Genomic DNA, 18317 nt, shown 5'->3' on the forward strand with positions numbered 1-18317 from the left:
AGGCTAACAAGGATGCTGTTGCATTACGTTTTATGACCTAGCTAAGAAGGGAGAGCATCACTTTCACCACATTCCACCAAACCCACCTAGATTGAAGGGGAGTGGAATTAGACTCTGTCTCTTGATGTGGAAGTGGCAAGATTCTAGAAGAGCGGGGGGGGGAGGGTGATGAGAGCTATTAACTGCAGCCGTTTGGGGAAAATACAATCTGTGGTGGATAAACCTGTCGAGAAAAAGCAGGCAGATCACACCAGGCCTTGTAAGCCACACTAAAGTTCAGTCTTGATAGGTATTGTGATGGGGACCCACTGGACGGCTTTAAGCAAGAGAGTGAAATTAGCCAACTGTCTTTAAAAGTTCGTGGCAGCAGGTGTGTGGATAAAGAATTTGCGAGGAGGGTTTGGAAGCAGGGAGACCATTTAGGAGGGGGGGTCCAGAAGTTCACGTGCCAGACATGGCCAGAGTCCCGGCCCGGGTGAGCGTCGGGGAAGGAGGGCCGCCAGGTTTCCGCCTGTCCAGCTATTTTGTTCACTGAGAACCACGGAGAAGCAAGTTTGTTTGAGACGCGTTGGGCTTGAAAGGCCACGGTAGACGGAGAATGGAACTCGGGAGACAAAAAATTTAGGGAGACAACCAACAGCATTTTAAAAGGCACGGATGTGGACGTATGTGTCAGGCCAAGTTTTAGAAACTCTCTACTCACTCCTCCCGACTCGCCTCGGATTGTGCCAAGTTCTCACACAGGCTGGAAGGCGCGTGCGCACACCTACGTCCCCGGGTGGCTCCCGGGCGGCAGCTTCCGGATTGCGCACGCGCGGTGGGCGGCGGTCGCCATGGAGACGCGTGGTGCTGGCCGGGCGCTTAGCTCCTGCGGCCGCGGGCTCGGCGGCAGGGGTCTTGGGCTGTCCCTGGCGCCGGTGGCGGCGCGGAGGGCGAATGGACTGCCGCGGCGGAGCGGGGGCGTCGGGGTACGGCGAAGAGGGCGAGGACGGCGAGGACGACGAGGAGGAGCGAGAGGGTGGCACTGCGGGCTCTCAGGGGGCTAAACTGCCCCCCATCGCAGGCAGCGCCTCAGAACTGAACAAACGGAAGGTGAAGAAGAAAAAGAAGAAGACCAAGGGGTCCAGCAAGAGGGACGGTAAGACGAGCAGCTAGCGCAGGAGCCTCAGCTCCCCGTACCAGAGTTCTCCAAGCTCACCCATCCCCAGCCCTCCCAGAGACCCGCATCTACTTGGGAACCACTTCGCACCAGAAACAGAAACTCGCCAGTCCCAAACAGAGGTCCTCCCGCTCCCCACACGTACCACGTAACGCAACACAGTGATGACCCAGCCCTCTCCATAAAAACCATACATGTCCACAGAGACCCCAAATCCTGCACAGAGAATTTTCAACATCCACGGAGACCCTCTACCCCACAGAGATCCCCAGCATTATTCCCGCAGAGCCTCCCAGCGCCACACAGCAGCTCAGCTTTGCACGGACACCCTCTCAATTTCCTAATCCCTCAGCTAAAACTCAGAATCTTAAATAACCACACTTTCCCCACAGAAACGTCAAGCCCTCCTACAGAGATTCCCTCATCTTCACAGACACTTTCCCCAAGCCTAAGATACTAAGACACTGGTGACAAACAGGCACAGAAACACAGGTTTTTGCCTTCTGCCCCATGCGTTAAGGGCACCTGCCCTCTCAATGTTATGCAGACATCCTGTAAATGCATAGAAAGTATCTTTCCTGCACGGGCTGTCTCCTGCCATCCCCCGTTCGCCAGGGCCAGCCCTCAACTGCGCACACACCATCACATCAGTCACTGCTGCATACTCTTGTAATCCCCAACACCCTCAACAACACCCCCTTATAGCATTATAACCACCAAATAAAACTAACGTACAGATGCCCCATCCAGCCCACACATTCCCAGGCTACACATACGTATGGGTACTCGGCTACACACTCATGTGCTTAAACCCCACCGGCCAAACACTTCCTGGACACATGCACGCAGGTTCTCACTCCAGTCTCTCCCAAGGACACCTCACATGCATACACACACCAACACCTGCCACAATCCCACAGAGTGCCTATATCTCACCAAATTCCTCTCCCAGAACCCCGCAGATTTCTTGACAAAGGCACTGAGCACCCAGTTTATGGAGAGAGAGTGCAACAGTGACATAGAAGCACCTGCCTGTGAGTGCTAAGTTTCCAGTGTCACTTGTGTGGTCCCCTTCTGGGGCTTTGACTGTCAGGGAGGTGGCTCTCACCTCCAGCACGGGTAGTTCTTGGTTCAAGTTTCGGGGCCCTGGCCTGTAGCGTGTAGAGCTGGTACCCCCAGCGAGCTGGAGGCAGAGGGACTGGCAGTCTTCCTCGTGTCATGCTTGTAGTTTGGGAAAGGGAGCAATGGGAGGGTTATAATGACTTCTTCAGGTGGAATCCTAATAGAAAGGCAAGGAAAAAATTCTGGAGTTGAGGTCAAAAAGCCCCATGTGTATCTGCAAAACCAAATTAGGAAACCTGTTGTCCTTTTGGCTTACTTTCCTGCTCTGGAAATTATAGTGGCAGGTAATTCATATGGTCAGCAGGGGACACCAAATAGTTTTAGAGGAATAGGAAGGCATAGAAATGTCCAGAGAGGACTTTTTTCCTTATTTTCTCTTTTTTTAGGGGGGATTTGTCTCCCCCAAAGTAGAAGGATGAGCTGATGAAAGAACCATAACTTACAGTACTTTATATGAGGGCTGTACAATTCAGAAATGCTATTAATTAAAAAAAAAAAAAAAAAAAAAAACTCAGTACAAGCCACACAGCAGAAAAGTATTTCCTGGCTTGGCATGATATTGCTTTGCACAATCAGATTTAGGAAGCTTTTCTGTTGTTCTCCATTTCTCCCATCATAAGTCCAGACTAGGGGTGGAGTCATAGACTCCTCAAACTGGAAGGTACCTGGATGAGATATGGAGCATGAATGGTGCGGTGCAAAGAATAGGAACAGGGCACTGGGAGCCAGGCCTGTGTTCGAATCCTGACCCCTGCCACTTACTATGTGATGTTGGTAAGGTAGACTTTTGGAGTTTCAGTTTCTTCACCTGGAAAATAGGACTGATAACCTTTATCCAGAGGACCTGGCCTCTAGTACGTGCTCAGTAAACGGTTCCTTCTTATCCAAAATGACTTGAGGGAAAGCCTAGAGCTGGTGGGTGTGTAGGAGGCTGGTGGGCTTGGCTCTCTGAGCCCTAGGCCAGGAGGGGCCTCCACCTGCTACACCTTCGGGGACTTGGGCAGCACACCTGCTAACTCGGCTCGTCTGCTCAGCAGATAAACATCAGAGTCCAGGCCTGAAGAGTCAGCAGCTGCCCTCATCCTTTCAAGACATCTTAAGTCCCAGCAAAGATCATGGCCCCAGGCAAGAGCACAAACAGGACAAAGGTGAAAACGGGCCCATCCCCCCTTACCCCTCCACTGTAAGTCTCCCCCATTTTGCCGAAATAGAAGACAACCTCTCCAACCAGATCAACGAAAGCCTGCGTTGGGACGGAATTCTCGCAGACCCAGAGGCCGAAAGAGAAAGGATTCGCGTATACAAGCTGAACCGGAGGAAGCGGTACCGGATCTTGGCCCTCAAGGGCTTCCACTCTGACCTGGGTGGCCAGGAGGACCCCGAGAACCTGCCATACCTCCCAGATAAGGAGAGCAACACCGAGGGCAGGCAGCCCGCGCCGAAAGCCGGCCGGCCCAGCCACGGCTTGGAAGGAAGCCTCACGCCCAGGCTCCTGCGCTCTGATCTGGCTGCCGCTCTGCCGGAGTGAAAACCCAGCCCGACGCCAAGTCCGCACCGCCAGCTTCTGTGTCCCAGAAGAATAATAATAAAAGGAAATCAGAGCGCCTGAAGGAAGCAGACGTCTGGGGTGTCGACGGGGCCCGCCTCTCCTTCCACCAGGGCGCTTTTCATGGCCCGGGGAAGGCACAGCCATGTAATGGACACAGCCCTTTCTGGATTTTTTTTTTTTCTTAGATAATTTGGCATCTCTTTGTTATTTAATTTCTCATCACAGATGTCTGTAATCTTCCCCTCTAAAAGACAGAATGTGTAGATTATATCAATTCCAACTCTTAAGCTAATTTAATGGGTAAAACTCCTCACACAGCATGCTTCTTTAGGCCCAATGAAAATGCCCCAAATATCCTGGAGGCTTTTTTTTTTTTTTAATTTTTTTTAATTACATACACTCCCTGCCCTTATGTGGTCTTCAAAATAACTGAGTTCCAGAACTCCATCCCTGGGAGATAATTATGAGAAGTCTCAAAAGAGGTATTGCTTCTCTTCTAAATATGGTCATCCCAGGGAGCAAATCGGTGGTTGCCAGAGGGGAAAGGGGTTGGGGGTGGGGGAAACAGGTGAGGGGGCTCAATTGTACAGTGATGGATGGTAACTGGACTTGTGCCGTGATCACTTTGTAGCGTGTACAAATACTGAATTATGATGTCGGACACCTGAAGCTTATGTAGTGTTACATACCAATTTTACTTCAATTAAAAAAATATATATATATATAGTCCTCTAATCCCCTAAAACAGCGTTTTAAGCAAAGTTCTGGAACATTAAAAAGGTCCTACTATACTACTTGTCCTAAATTAATATTCTTCCCTTGCACCAATATTTATTGAGTGGGGGCCAATGTGTTGTGTTAGTTTGGGCTCTCCAGAAGCAGACCCTGAATCAAAGACTCAAATGGAAATAGATTATTTGGGAGCCAAAGGAAAGCTCAGTAGAGAAGGCACAGGGAGGGGAAGACAGCCAATCCAGGGACACGGTCAAGCCAGTTTCCACATTGGCTAACTGGAGCTTAATCCCCCTGGGAAACACTATCAGGATTATCCCCCCTGAGCTTGAAGAAGCTGGGCCCTTCTACTGCCCATAGGCATTGGCTGGGGGATGGCCCCGGGGGTGTTAATTTCCTGGCATTTCCAGCCTGCCAAACAGGTCGGCCCAGAGGCCTTCCTCAGGCACAAAGACGCAGACTGGGAGGTGCAGGGGATGGGGTAGTCTCTATGCAACATGGTGTAGGGACCAAGAGGGACGTAGTGGAGGTTTAAGATCAGGTTCCTGCCTTCCAAGGAATTGAAGACACGCATTATACTTGGAAGAAGTTGAAAGCCAGTACAAAACATTATAGAATGCTTTTTTTAAATTAAGATTTTATTTATTTGAGAGAGAGAGAATGAGAGAGAGAAAGCACATGGTGGGGGGAGGGTCAGAGGGAGAAGCAGACTCCCTGCCGAGCAAGGAGCCCGATGCGGGACTCCATCCAGGGACTCCAGGATCATGACCTGAGCCAAAGGCAGTCCCTTAACCGACTGAGCCACCCAGGCGCCCTACAGAATGCTTTTCTGAGAGAAGCGGAAGTGGTCATCTCAGTCCCTGCTAGCCCCAGCTGACAGAGAAGCCCTCTTGTTACCTTTCCTTAAATGGCCACTTACAGAGTTGTCACCACTGCTTGTGTTCTCTCGCTGTTTCTGTCAAATAAATTAAAAAAACAAAAAACAAAAAAACTTCCAACGGACTGAGTGCTTCCTAGGGGCGAGGCGCTATGCTGAAGGTTTCATTTATTTATTTATTTATTTATTTATTTATTTTTAAAGATTTATTTATTTATTTATTCGACAGAGGGAGACAGCGAGAGAGGGAACACAAGCAGGGGCAGTGGGAGAGGGAGAAGGCTTCCCGCTGAGCAAGGAGCCCGATGCGGGGCTCAATCCCAGGACCCTGGGATCATGACCTGAGCCGAAGGCAGACGCCTAACCACTGAGCCACCCAGGCACCCCTTTATTTATTTTTTTAAGATTTTATTTATTTATTTGAGAGAGAGAGTGAGAGAGAGCATGAGAGGGGAGAGGGTCAGAGGGAGAAGCAGACTCCCCACTGAGCGGGGAGCCCAATGCCGAACTCGATCCCGGGACTCCAGGATCGTGACCTGAGCTGAAGGCAGTCACTTAACCAACTGAGCCACCCAGGCGCCCTATGCTGAAGGATTTATGTAAGTACTGCCTTTGATTCCCACAGCACCGAGGTAGGTAGGTGCATCCCTGTTTCCAGATGTGGGAGGTAGTGCTCAGAGAGGTTAAGCAATTTCCCTGAGTTCACATAACTAACACATAGTGGGAAGGATAAAAATTCAGCTCTGATGTCAAAGCTCATCATTTTAACCACTACACCAGAATATCTCATAGCAGAAAGGTGACTAGAGGCCACCCCCACTCTCACCACCCATAGAAGACAACACTGCAAAGTGACCAAGGCATCCTGAGGCCTCAGACTCTCCCATACACCGCACCCCCAGCCACTATGGTTGATCCAGAGGGCATGGGAGAGAGCAGCCCAGCCGCTCCACCCTCTGCTGTCTTTACCTTGAGCCCTGGGGCCTCAGGCAAGGTCCTGTGGCTGAGGATGAACATACGTCCTGTCTCCTCCTCTCTGTGGGGACACACCAAAGCCGTTGTTCCTCTTTGCTTGATTCTATAGGTGCCCCTCAACCTGGACAGCAGCCCAGGGAGGGCCATTCCTGTCTGCTGGGGGGGTCCCTGCCAGAGGAGGCTGCTAACCCCCTCTCCGCGGGGGAGGACAGGGCTCTTCCGAAAGTCCCTTTGCTATATTTTGCCACAATACGATGGCCAGAATGAGACACTCAGGCGCCCCCATTGGAGAGTTTTGAGCATTGATATTTTAGGTCGGGGTGTCTGCACAGTCGCTGGACAGACTGTCCTGGTGATGGTGTAGTGCTCACCTCATCAAAGGCTGAATTTCACAAAGAGATGTGGATTCAGTGGCCGGCCGATAGATGTAATTCAAAGAAACCACAAAACAAATTATAGGCGTGTGGAGCAAGAGGGAATGTAGGAGAAATAAAACCAGGGTCTCAAAGTCTGGTGGTTTGGGGGCCTTGGGGCCAAACAAAAAAGTGCCTACTTGTGGGGCACCTGGGTGGCTCAGTCGTTAAGCGTCTGCCTTCAGCTCGGGTCATGATCCCAGGGTCCTGGGATTGAGCCCTGCATCGGGCTCCCTGCTCAGTGCGGAGCCTGCTTCTCCCTCTCCTACTCCCCCTGCTTGTGTTCCCTGTCTCGCTCTGTCTCTCTCTGTCAAATAAATAAATAAAATCTTAAAAAAAAAAAAGTGCCTACTTGTAACCTGGAACCTTTTTATTACTGAGTGGTATTCCATTGTGTGAATATACACCACAGACATTTCAGTCCCTTCAACATATGGCTATTGTGAATAAAATTGTCATGAACATGCTCTTTTTTGGACCTATGTTTTCATTTCTCTTGCATGAGTATTTAGTGGTATTTCATTGTGGTTTCACTGTGCATTTCCCTGGTATGACGTTGAACACCTTTCATTGTGCTTATTTTGCATCCATGTATCTTCCTTTGTGAAGTGTCTGTTCAAGTCTCTTGCCCATTTTTATCTTATTTTTTAAAAGATTTTATTTATTTATTTTGTTTTTTTAAAGATTTTATTTATTTATTTGAGAGAGAGAATGAGAGATAGAGAGCACGAGAGGGAAGAGGGTCAGAGGGAGAAGCAGACTCCCCACTGAGCAGGGAGCCCGATGCGGGACTCCAGGATCATGACCCGAGCTGAAGGCAGTCGCTTAACCAACTGAGCCACCCAGGCGCCCAAAAGATTTTATTTATTTAGAAAGATTGGGGGAAGGGGCAGAGGGAAAAGGAGAGAGAGAAAATCTCAAGCAGACTGCGCTGAGCGTGAGCCCAACACAACACCCTGAGATCATGACCTGAGCCAAAATCAAGAGTTGTATGCTTAACCGACTGAGCCACCCAGGCGCCCCCTCTTGCCCATTTTTTTTTTAAAGATTTTATTTATCTGAAAGAGGGAGAAAGAGCACAAGCTAAGGGGAGGGGCAGAGGGAGAAGCTCCATCCCAGGACCCCAAGATCACGACCTGAGCCAAAGCAGACACTTAACTGACTGAGCCACCCAGGTGCCCCTCTCGTCCATTTTTAATCAGGTTTTTTATTTTCTTTTTTTTTTAAAGATTTTATTTATTTATTTGAGAGAAAGAATGAGAGAGAGAGCACATGAGAGGGGGGAGGGTCAGAGGGAGAAGCAGACTCCCTGCCGAGCAAGGAGCCCGATGTGGGACTCGATCCCGGGGCTCCAGGATCATGACCTGAGCTGAAGGCAGTCGCTTAACCAACTGAGCCACTCAGGCGCCCTTTTTTTTTTTTTTTTAAAGATTTTATTTCAGGTTTTTCATTTTCAATGTTGACTTGTAGGAGCTCTTTGTATATTCTGGATGTAAGTCCTTGTCAGATGTAAATATTCTTTTCAGCGTGTGGATTACCTTTTATTTCCATAACAGAGTCTTTGAAGAACAGAAGTTTATATGTAAGAGAGAGTTTGATGTATTTTTTTCCCAGATTTTCTACTTCATCTTGTGCCAGTTTGGTAAGATATATATATATATATATATATATATTATAGATTGTAATATTTGAGAGAGAGCACAAGCAGAGGGAGGAGCAGAGGGAGAGGGAGAAGCAGGCTCCCCACTGAGCAGGGAGCTCGATGCGGGACTCGATCCCAGGACCCTGGGATCATGACCTGAGCCGAAGGCAGACGCTTAACTGACTGAGCCACCCAGGCGTCCTATACTAGCATTTCTTAAAGTGCATTTCTTTCTTTTTTAAGATTTATTTATTTGAGAGAGAGAGAGAGAGAGAGAGAGAGAGAGAGAACATGCGAGCAGGGGGAGGGGTAGAGAGAGGGGAGAGAATCCTCAGATTTTCTACTGAGGGCAGAGCCCAACATGGGGCTCAATACCAACATCCTGAGATCATGACCTGAGCTGAAATCAAGAGTGTGATGTTTAACTGACTGAGCTACCCAGGTGCCCCTTAAATTGCATTTCAAAAAACGTTAGTCCTATGAAACGCTCATGTGTTCTCTGGTCCAGTGACTTTGGGAAATGCTACATAGTGAATTTTCCCTTTTAAAGATTCTTAATGCACATTACCATATTAAAAGCTATGGTAGCTTATTGTACAGCAAATCTTTACTCCCCCCCCCCCCATTTTCATGGGGGAAGTATGGTTCCCTGACCCACTGATGTTAGTTAGGTTTGACCATGTGACTTGCTTTGGCCAATAGAACAGGTATGGAAATGACTGGGTGGCAGGAGGGCAGACTTTAAGAGGTGTTGTATGTTTCTTCTTGCTCCTTTTGATCTTTTGACCTCCTCCATGAGAAGAATGTGCCCCAGGTAACCTCTCTAGCCTGCTTCAGAGACAAGTGGAACAAACCTGAACTCAACACCCAGCCTTGGGCAAAACTGCCCAATCAGACCTATACATTTTTACACAAGAAATAAATGCTTGCTGCTGTGCGCCGCTACGATTTTGTGGTTGTTACGCAGCAGAAGCTGACTAATGCAGGTGTTCCGCAGAGCCCCACAATAAACATATGTGGTATCTTCAGCTTTCCATTTTCCCAAACTTATTTGACCGTAGAACCTCCTATTCCATAGAAGGCACTTTGGGAAGTAGTGTTATGAATGAAACTTTGTAGTGATTATGCCCTAAGATAAAATTATTAAAATTCAATTTTGAGAAGAGGTATTTCTTGCAATAGGATTTGTTACCTAATCAATAAAGTCATTCCTTTCTCACATTTCTGGGAAGTATGCCAAAATGGCTTCCTCAGATTTATATTATTTTTTAAAAAGATTTTATTTATTTATTTGAGAGAGAGAGAGACACAGTAAGAGAAGGAACACAAGCAGGGGGAGTGGGAGAGGGAGAAGCAGGCTTCCCGCTGAGCAGGGAGCCTGATGCAGGGCTCGATCCCAGGACCCTGGGATCATGACCTGAGCCAAAGGCAGACGCTTAACAACTGAGCCACCCAGGTGCCCCAGATTTATCATATTATTAATTACACCTACTACTTTTTCTCTTGAGGTGCCAGCTTAATCTGATATGCTTAGAAAGGTATTTTTTGAGGGAAAATTGAAAAACTATTAGTTTCGGGGCACCTGGGTGGCTCAGTCGGTTAAGCGTCTGCCTTCAGGTCAGGTCATGATCCCAGAGTCCTGGGATCAAGCCCCGCATCGGGCTCCCTGCTTGGCGGGGAGCCTGCTTCTCCCTCTCCCTCTGCCTGCTGCTCCCCCTGCTTGTGCTATCAAATAAATAAAATCTTAAAAAAATTTATTAGTTTCAACACATTTGCTTCTCTCTCTACACACACACACACACACACACACAATTATAAATCTACACGCTTTAAATATTTTTCCAACATAACCTTGGAACTGCTATTAGCTCATTCATTTTGTGGGAAATTTACACTATATAACCTAAGTGGCAATATTAGTTCTTGCTGTCATCCCAGCCAGCCATAGTTTCTGTTAAAAAGGGACTGGCTGAAAATACACACACACACAAACACACACACACAATAATACACATTCGTGGGACATATTTAAGTTGTAACTCAAAGACTAACAGATAAGGCACCGAGCCTTGCCGTGAATTTGACACTTGAATGAAATAAGATGCCTTCACTTTTGATCATTCTTATCAACTCTTCTCTTATCAACACTTTACCCAAAGGGACTTTCCTTCTGGGAAGACAATGGTCTGAGATTAAAGAGATTGTAGGTATTAAATGAATAGTGTTATCACTCCAACTGCCTCACTTTGAGATGTTGGCAGTAAGAAGTTCCCAACACAGGTCAGTCTTGCTTCTGCCACCATACTTCATTCTTGTCAAAATTATGCGTAGGACACTGACAGACGTGGAGCCCTCAGGTCCTGGTGCCGATACCACTGTTTATAACTGTCCCTTTGTCCAGTGCCTATAGGTTTGTCCAGCCCAGAGCAATATCCCGCAGTAAAATAAGGATGTGTTAGACTAACACATTATTTCTTCTGCAAAATGGGAGAAAGGCAATTTGGAAGGGGAGGTGGGAAGGAAGGACTGGACCAGTCATAATTTCAGGGTAGATGAGTTTTAGCAAAGAGTACACACTGAATCTGGGAAGAAATTCCCTAAAACTATCTGCGCTGAGGGGTCCCTGTGAAATCTTGTATCCCAGGGGAATGCATACTCCAGACAGAAGTATCATAGTATTAAATACAACCACATCTTAAAATTTCTCAAGATGAGGTGTTTTTCTCATGTTTCTTCACCAAAACATTATAATTTTACTGTAAAAAAAAGAGAAGCACCTCTAAGTTTTGTTTCTTTAAAGATAATTTATTGTTAAATGAAGAAGTCACAAAGCAAAATGGAATGGGACAGATGTCAAAGATAAATTTAAAAAATAGTCTTTGTCAAAGGCAGTTCTGGATTTCCTAAGGTTAGAAACAGGAAAAGAGTCAAATGAAAAGGTAATCGTTCTTTTTTTTAAAAGGTCTGACTTTGAAAAGAAAACAACTTTTCTCTGATCCTTCTCACATGAACGCTGTCATTTAGGCGACTGGGAAAAAAGACTTCTTAGTAAGTAAACTGCATCTCTCAGATACGCCCAGGAATGGTTGATTTTAATGAGTTTTAAAAATCATTGCTTCTACCTCGTAGACTAACACAGGTCCACCAAGAGCAATGTCATTGGACCCCCCCTGAAGTGTCCCATTACGTCTTCTTATGCTTCTTTCCTGTAACTTGCAGCAAAGCAGGTTTGAAGAAAAAGAAAGGATTAGAAAGAACCACAGTTAGTTCCCTAGTGAATAACTTAAGATAAAACCTGCTTTTCCATTCGCATTACACATTCACAATTGCTCACTTCTACTTACTTTACTGATATATTTCAGATTCTCTCCACACCTAGAATGCTTTGCCCGAGCTTAACCCAACCCCCCAAAACAAAACAAAAAAAATCTCATATGGACATCTCAAAACGTTGCCGTGTGCAAAGGCCATGTTCTCCCATACGTCTCTCCTGCCACGCTGCCCACAATATTGTTCTGAGCTCATTCAAGTGTCCCCACTGGGCCAGGACAAAGCCTTGCGAACTCTCTTAACATTATTTAAAAATTACATTTACCCCTTGTCTTAAATGCCAAGATTATGAAATCAGAGAAAAAAAATTCATTTTTATCAAGAAAAGCCACATAATTTACTCCAGACAGCATCTGTCACTCTGCATGACGAAGGAGGTCATGGAGTCCCAGAGTGCCCCCTTTACAGGTCCCCGCCAAGCTTTGCTATGGCAAACTCAGGACCACGGACCCACCCGCAGGATCCACCGAGGGCTGCGTCCAAATGTTAGGGGCATGACAAGACCACACATTGCCAAAGCTGAAGAGGACGCCAGACAGTTTGGCTCTAGAGGCTGCCAATGACTTTTAAGTGAGAGTATCATCACACCCGCTCTCCTCGGAACAAAAGTCCCTGCTGTGGCTCCAGGGTACCCAGAGAGCTATCAATTCTGCTTTCAGGACACACGGAAGCCATCAACAGAAACCCCAAAATACAGCAGGAATCCGGGCACAATACTCTATAACCCTCCAGCACATGGTCTAATTTGTATGTATTCAAAGGAAATATTCACGGATTGTTCCTCCCCAAATTGGAAGAGAAAAAGCCACCTGCCGCTGTCTTCACTCAAAACCCTCAGGGATTGGCAGGGGGAAGAAGCATGGGCTGGTGGGGAGGCAGGGTGGGCAGGGGGCTGAGGCCAGAGACAGCCAGCAGACCCCTTCTGCCTCTGAGGCCGGTTCAGCTGAGCTCGCGTCTTCCCCGCGCACCTAACGCCATGATTGTTCCTAGAAAAGTGTACCATCCCAACGGCGCCCAAGTTTTGGAGTTTGACTCGTGACATCAATTCCTATCCTGCAGTCACGTCTCCTATACCTGGAGGGAGGGTTGGGGCGAATTTCTTGCTTTCTGGCTTAGACTTAAGGTGCGGGCAGAATTCCTCTGTGGTGTTGAGCCCGTCCAAGTTGACCCAGGCTGTCTGGAGGCGACACCCATCCTGATGGAGCAGGTCATCAGAAACATCCACATCTGCCTCTCCCAGACGCCGGCCAGTCCTGGGTGGAGCGAAACCCCCTTGTGGGGTCCTCAAAAGTGGCTTCCCTAAGCATTCTTTCAAGATGCTGTTACTCTCAAAAGGGCCCTCGGCTATGTTCTGCCTTATGAAAAAAATAGGAAAGTATTTGGAAACCCCAAAACACATATCAGGAGAGTTACACAAGCCCGTGGAGACATTACCAGATGCCAAGGGTTCAAGGCGCTTTGCCAGAGCCCAAGCTTGCACCCAACCGGTGGAAGGACCCAGAACCAAAGCCCCTGGTGGACATGAGTCTCCTGAAGAGAGAGGAGAACAGTGTGAACTTTTTCTCTCTTTTTTTAAAAAGGCGTCTTATAGTGTGGTTCCGGGTTTTTTGATATGAAAAGGATTTAGGGAATTCCAAGAGTTTTGGTGAACAGGAAACACAAAGGGAAATAAACGACGGAATGAAACTCAGCTCTCCACAGACTGGACCCACAAGGATGTCACAGCTTACGGAACTAGTACCGCTGTCAGTGAAGACACCCGGGGCTGGAAGGTCTCAGAACTCATTTTTTCCATCCCAGAGACTTTCTCTGCGCCCTTCCTCAGGCTAACTGACCCACGGGAGAAGAGCTCTCTCCTCCCTCCCTATCTCAAAATGGGGCCATTTTCCTTTTGCTCCAGCTGGCTTTCTATTTGCTCATCAAATTGAGACCCTAGGGAAGCCACGCAGCGGCAAACGAGAAATATATGCCTTTGGAAAGCAATTTGAACATTTTTAAAAACCCAATTCTCTCCATGATTATAAGAGGCCATGACATGGTTTTCTTCCCCAGGCTGGGCTTAGAGGTGTGGCGGGGCCAGACCCCTCTGGAGCACGAACGGCACGCGAGGGCAGCGGCAGAGCCAGTCCCAGCCCGCTTGGGCTCCCGTCAGCACTCATCCGAGAGGCCGTCACTGCCCAGGAGCTCTGAGGCTTCGAGCTCCACGCTGGACAGGAACCTCCTCAGTGTCTTGCGGCAGTTGTAATCCAGCGTGGTGGTATAGACGGTCTTGGGGTACTTGGGGTAGACGATGGTGGTGCTGAGGAAGCGGGTGGGCTTGTGGCGGGGCTCGAAGCGCACTTCTGCCTTGTAGCTGCGCCAGGTGCAGTTGGGGATGCAGGTGACCGTCTGGCTGCAGGAGGCCACTGCCAGGCCCAGGGGCAGGTGGACATTATCGACGAAGTGCCGCTCGGAGTCGTACTTGACCGACGACGTGTACCTGGGCGGGAGAGAGAAGGCAGCACGAGGCCGTTCCCCTGAGCCTGGGGCACAGCGGTCCCTACTGTGACCTTGATCCTCTCGTGGGGTGCAAACCTTGAGACGTGGCTGGTCTCGTCAGAAGCAGCCCAGGGCTGATGAAGCGCTTACGGGGTGGTGCTGTTCGAAGCACTTTCTTTCCAGGGTCAAATTGAACTGAACCAAGCACCCGGGGAGAGGAAATGGCAGTGCAGAGGTCAAGGTCACAGTGGGAGTGAGTGGTGGGGCTGGGGTTTACCTGCAGGTGTGCAAGATCCCCACGTTCACCCTGCAGGCACTGCTTCTCAGGGCAGGCAGCAGCCCCGGGTAGGCCGCGCCCCGTGCGTGTCAGCTCGGACGGCCTGCTCGGGCTTCTTCTCCGAGCCTTGTTTCCTCTTTCTGTGAAACGTGCCCAGAAGTAACCGAGCAGAGTGTTCACACGCAGCAAGTGGTATAAGTCAGTGGTAGAACAATGCGGGTTCTACCCCCTCACTAAGGGTCAATGCTTTGTTTTCTCTGTCCCTTGAAGTCACCATCAGCTTTCTTTTTTTAAACGTAAGCTCTCTGCCCAACGTGGGGCTCGAACTCATGACCCTGAGATCAAGAGCTGCAGGCTCTACTGACTCAACCAGGCAGGCGCCCTCACCATCAGCTCTTCATTTGTTTATTTAAGATTTTATTAATTCATTTATTTGACACAAAGAGAGAGAGAGAGAGAGAGAGAGAGAGAGAGCACAAAGCAGGGGGAGCAGCAGGCAGAGGGAGAGGGAGAAGCAGACTCCCCCCTGAGCAAGGCGCCTGATCCGGGATCATGACCTGAGCTGAAGGCAGATGCTTAACTGACTGAACCAGCCAGGCGCTCTTTAATGACAGGATGACGGAACCCAGGAATTCTTGAAGTTCAGTAATACCAAGTACTAGTACCTGGTCCCCCTTGGCCTTCGGTGTGGAGACCACTCAAACCAGAGACTCAGAGATCTGACCTTATCGATCAGAGCCAATTACCATCTTGATTTCCATAAAATAAATTAACTTCCACGTTCCTCAGCAGCTATTTTACTTTTTTTTTTTAACGTCTTTCTTTGGTAATTTGGGAGCTAATTTTTTTTTTTTTTTTAAGATTTTCTTTGTTAGAGAGAGAGACAGGGAGAGAGGGAACACAAGCAGGGGGAGTGGGAGAGGCTTCCCGCTGAGCAGGGAGCCTGATGTGGGGCTCGATCCCAGGACCCTGGGACCATGATCTGAGCGGAAGGCAGATGCCCAACCGACTGAGCCACCCAGGCACCCCAAGCATGAGTTCATTTTATTGAGTAATTATTACAGCTTCATAGAGCATCACAGAGCACTGTCCCCCACCAGCCCCTACCCACTGGTCAGGGACTAAGAATTAGCATTCTTTTCAGTGGGTTGGATGGATGATGGGAATGTCTATTCTCCTTAAGCGAGTAGGTAAGAATCTGGGGGAAGCTAATGTCATGAAGTCATGTCTTCATTTTTGTTCAAAATACAAGCTCGGCAGGAATAAAGGACTGAACCGCTCACCTCCAAACTGGTGAGCTGCCTTTTTATCCCATCAAAGGGCCCTTTGTGTCAAGGGAACTGAAACTCCAGCAAAAAAAACCCCACCAGCTGCCAAAAGTAAAATTCCTTTCCCTGAAGAGACAGATCTTTAACAGAGGCTCTCAATGGATCTCTGCCCCCAGGTAACCTGGATGAGATCAATTCCCGAAGGAAGAATGGTACTTGCCCAGTGAAACTGTAATATGAGACAAGGTTATAGCCCCTTGAAGCAGGGTGGGGCCATGGGGGGAGCAGCTTCGGGAAAGAGGAATTATTTTATTACAAAACTGTACACATCTGATGGCCACAATGTGCAAAGGCAAAAAGTGCAAAAAGCAAGTCGCAGGACTTTACGTATAACATGATGCTTTTATTCCAAAAGGCGTGCCTATATATTTAATTGGTTAGAATACACGAAGAAATCCAAAATAGTACCCAGCAAACTATGAGTAGTCTTTGGCACACTTTTGTGATTTACTCATTTTTTTTTTAAATAACAGGCACTCGTTTCTGGAATAAACAATGAAAAAAATGAAAAACTCCAATCAAATCTGGGCCTGCTATATTTACCTTACTTCCGTTGGTGGTAAGGGGTCAAACTCCACTCCTTCGCCAAAGGACAGGGGGCACAGCCTTGGCGAGCAGGCAAAGGCCACGGGGCTGGGCAGAGATGCTGGATTCTGTGAGGATGGAGAAGGCAGTTAGACCACAGGCCGGGCTGGCGCATCCCCCACGGAGGTCCTGGCTCGGAGCTTGTGGCTGATGGGCCCAACTGTGATCTGTGTCTTCCTCCTGGGAGTGATGCCAGAGAAAGGCTGCCCCACAGCCTGGGAAGAGCTCTGGCTGGAGAGCGAGGCGGTCTGGGTCACACCTCATGCCCCCTTACCTTATCTGCACACCAAGGGGGATGCCTCCTTCCTTCCTGGGGGTTTTGTGAGAGGCTAAGGAGCTCAATGTCATGACCCTGGGGGGACCCCGGGGCTGTTGCACCATCCCACAGCAATGAGAAAACCTCGACGAACTGGGGCTTCACTAACCAGAACCCTCAATTATGTGTCCCCCAACCCTGTCATTGTCTCAGCAACACTTCAGAAAAGGCCAGAACGAAAAAATTCTACCAGAAATTTTTTCACACTGAAGATTCAGCGGGACTTCCCCCGTGCCTTCTCTGCCTCTGGAACGACCAGATTAACACCCAACCAAGACGGAGGTGAACACCAAGAAGTTCTCTACACCACCTTCCACAACTCAGCAAACTCAAAGAACCAGAGCACAGCACCCCTAGAGGTTAACTGGCTCCTAGCCTGGATGACGCTCCGAACTTTCCGGTTCATCAAGTCGCCTGAATAAGAGCCAGTCCTGTCCGAGACACAGGTGCTAGTTTTCACCCGATTTGAATGGAATTGGGCTTCTGTGTTAAGTGTTCAATGGGGAGCAGTCCCTTGGGTTCCAGGTTTACTGGCTATGTATCATTTTCTTTGCCTAACTTGAGAGGAGGATCCACACTTGGGCCAGGATGTGGAGGTGGCAGCCCCGCCCCCACACCTTCCAGGGTAGAGAAGGAAGCAGACAGTTTTAGAAGGGAGTCTCTAAGACTCTTACCACGTTACCAGGACAGTGTGTCAAATGAGGGTGTAGGGTGGAAATACAAAGTCAAAGGGGACCCGGCTAGGAGACCAGGGGTGAGGGAGGGGCAAAGTGTCCTCAGGGTCCAGCTCCTGAACCTGGGTGGAGGGCTGGAGAAGCCCTGGCTGGGGGAGGGGCTGTGGCTGGGAACCGCGGTCAGTAGACGGGGGCAGGGCAAGGTGCGGGCACTGGCTACCACAGAGCTTTCGGGAACAGCCCCTGAGCAGTGACAGTGGGTCCTGCTCTGCCCCCAGCTCCCTGCTCCCTAGGGAGCACCTGCAGGCAGTCCTGGGGGCTGCCGGATGACAGCAGGCGGGGAGTGGGACAACTCTCCCACACTCACACTGAGCCAGGAAGCCACAAGAGCACTCAGTTCTCTTGCCCCTGCCTTAGTGGCTCCCTCCTCCCTGCCCACCCAACAGTCCCTGGGCACACACCTCGGCCCAGGTGCAGGCTGGAGATGGGTCAGGCAGCAGGAATGACAACAGACACCAGGGAATAGGGAGCAAGCCACCGATTTTGACGTGGCTCTGGGAAGCATCAAGGAAGACTCCCCAGAGGAGGTGTCAAGTTGGGCTTGAAGGGGCAGCAGGGCGCCGATTGGCGAGGCGGCCGTGGGCGGGGGTGATGGGCTCAGAGGGAAAAGGCATATGCGAGGTAGCGGAGTGGCAACCGAGCACCGAAGTCTGTGTCTGCCTGTGGTCAGGAGCGAGGCTCGAAGGGCCACACAGCAAGGGTCTGAAGGCCAAGGTGAAACAAGTGCTGCCTTCCAATGGGAATGAGAGAGCGCGCCGATGTCCCCGAGACGGGTCAGCGGGTCAAGAATTCCACGCGCA

General features: G+C 49.1%; 2 protein-coding genes across 2 annotated transcripts in view; one reads left to right on the plus strand and one right to left on the minus strand.

Annotated features, from left to right (window-relative positions):
• The first annotated feature begins 841 nt into the window (after positions 1-841).
• Positions 842-5527, plus strand: LIAT1 (ligand of ATE1). The gene is made up of 2 exons (XM_025851266.2): positions 842-1138; positions 3319-5527. Exons 1-2 carry the CDS (start codon positions 937-939, stop codon positions 3807-3809), a joined length of 693 nt encoding a protein of 230 aa, XP_025707051.1. The 5' UTR covers positions 842-936; the 3' UTR covers positions 3810-5527.
• Positions 5528-12790: 7263 nt separating this feature from the next.
• The window catches only part of RFLNB (refilin B), a 6492-nt gene continuing 965 nt past the window's right edge, over positions 12791-18317 (minus strand). Inside the window, exons 3-4 of the mRNA XM_025851591.2 lie at positions 16426-16553; positions 12791-14278 (exon numbers count right to left, since the gene is read on the minus strand). Coding sequence (XP_025707376.1) covers positions 13948-14278; positions 16426-16553 — 459 coding nt within the window. The 3' untranslated portion in view covers positions 12791-13947. The remainder of the gene's footprint in view (positions 14279-16425; positions 16554-18317) is intronic.

The sequence above is a fragment of the Callorhinus ursinus genome, unplaced genomic scaffold (genome assembly GCF_003265705.2).
Source record: "Callorhinus ursinus isolate GAN/ISIS: 27379988/994484 unplaced genomic scaffold, GSC_fseal_2.0 scaffold34, whole genome shotgun sequence".
Classification (NCBI taxonomy): Eukaryota; Metazoa; Chordata; class Mammalia; order Carnivora; family Otariidae; genus Callorhinus; species Callorhinus ursinus.

What these genes read in the sequence shown, in the direction of transcription:
- LIAT1 (XM_025851266.2), top strand. Translation starts at nt 937, where the DNA reads ATGGACTGCCGCGGCGGAGCGGGGGCGTCGGGGTACGGCGAAGAGGGC. An exon ending in GGGGTCCAGCAAGAGGGACG is followed by an intron (nt 1,139 to 3,318) that starts GTAAGACGAGCA and finishes TCTGCTCAGCAG; the next exon opens with ATAAACATCAGAGTCCAGGC.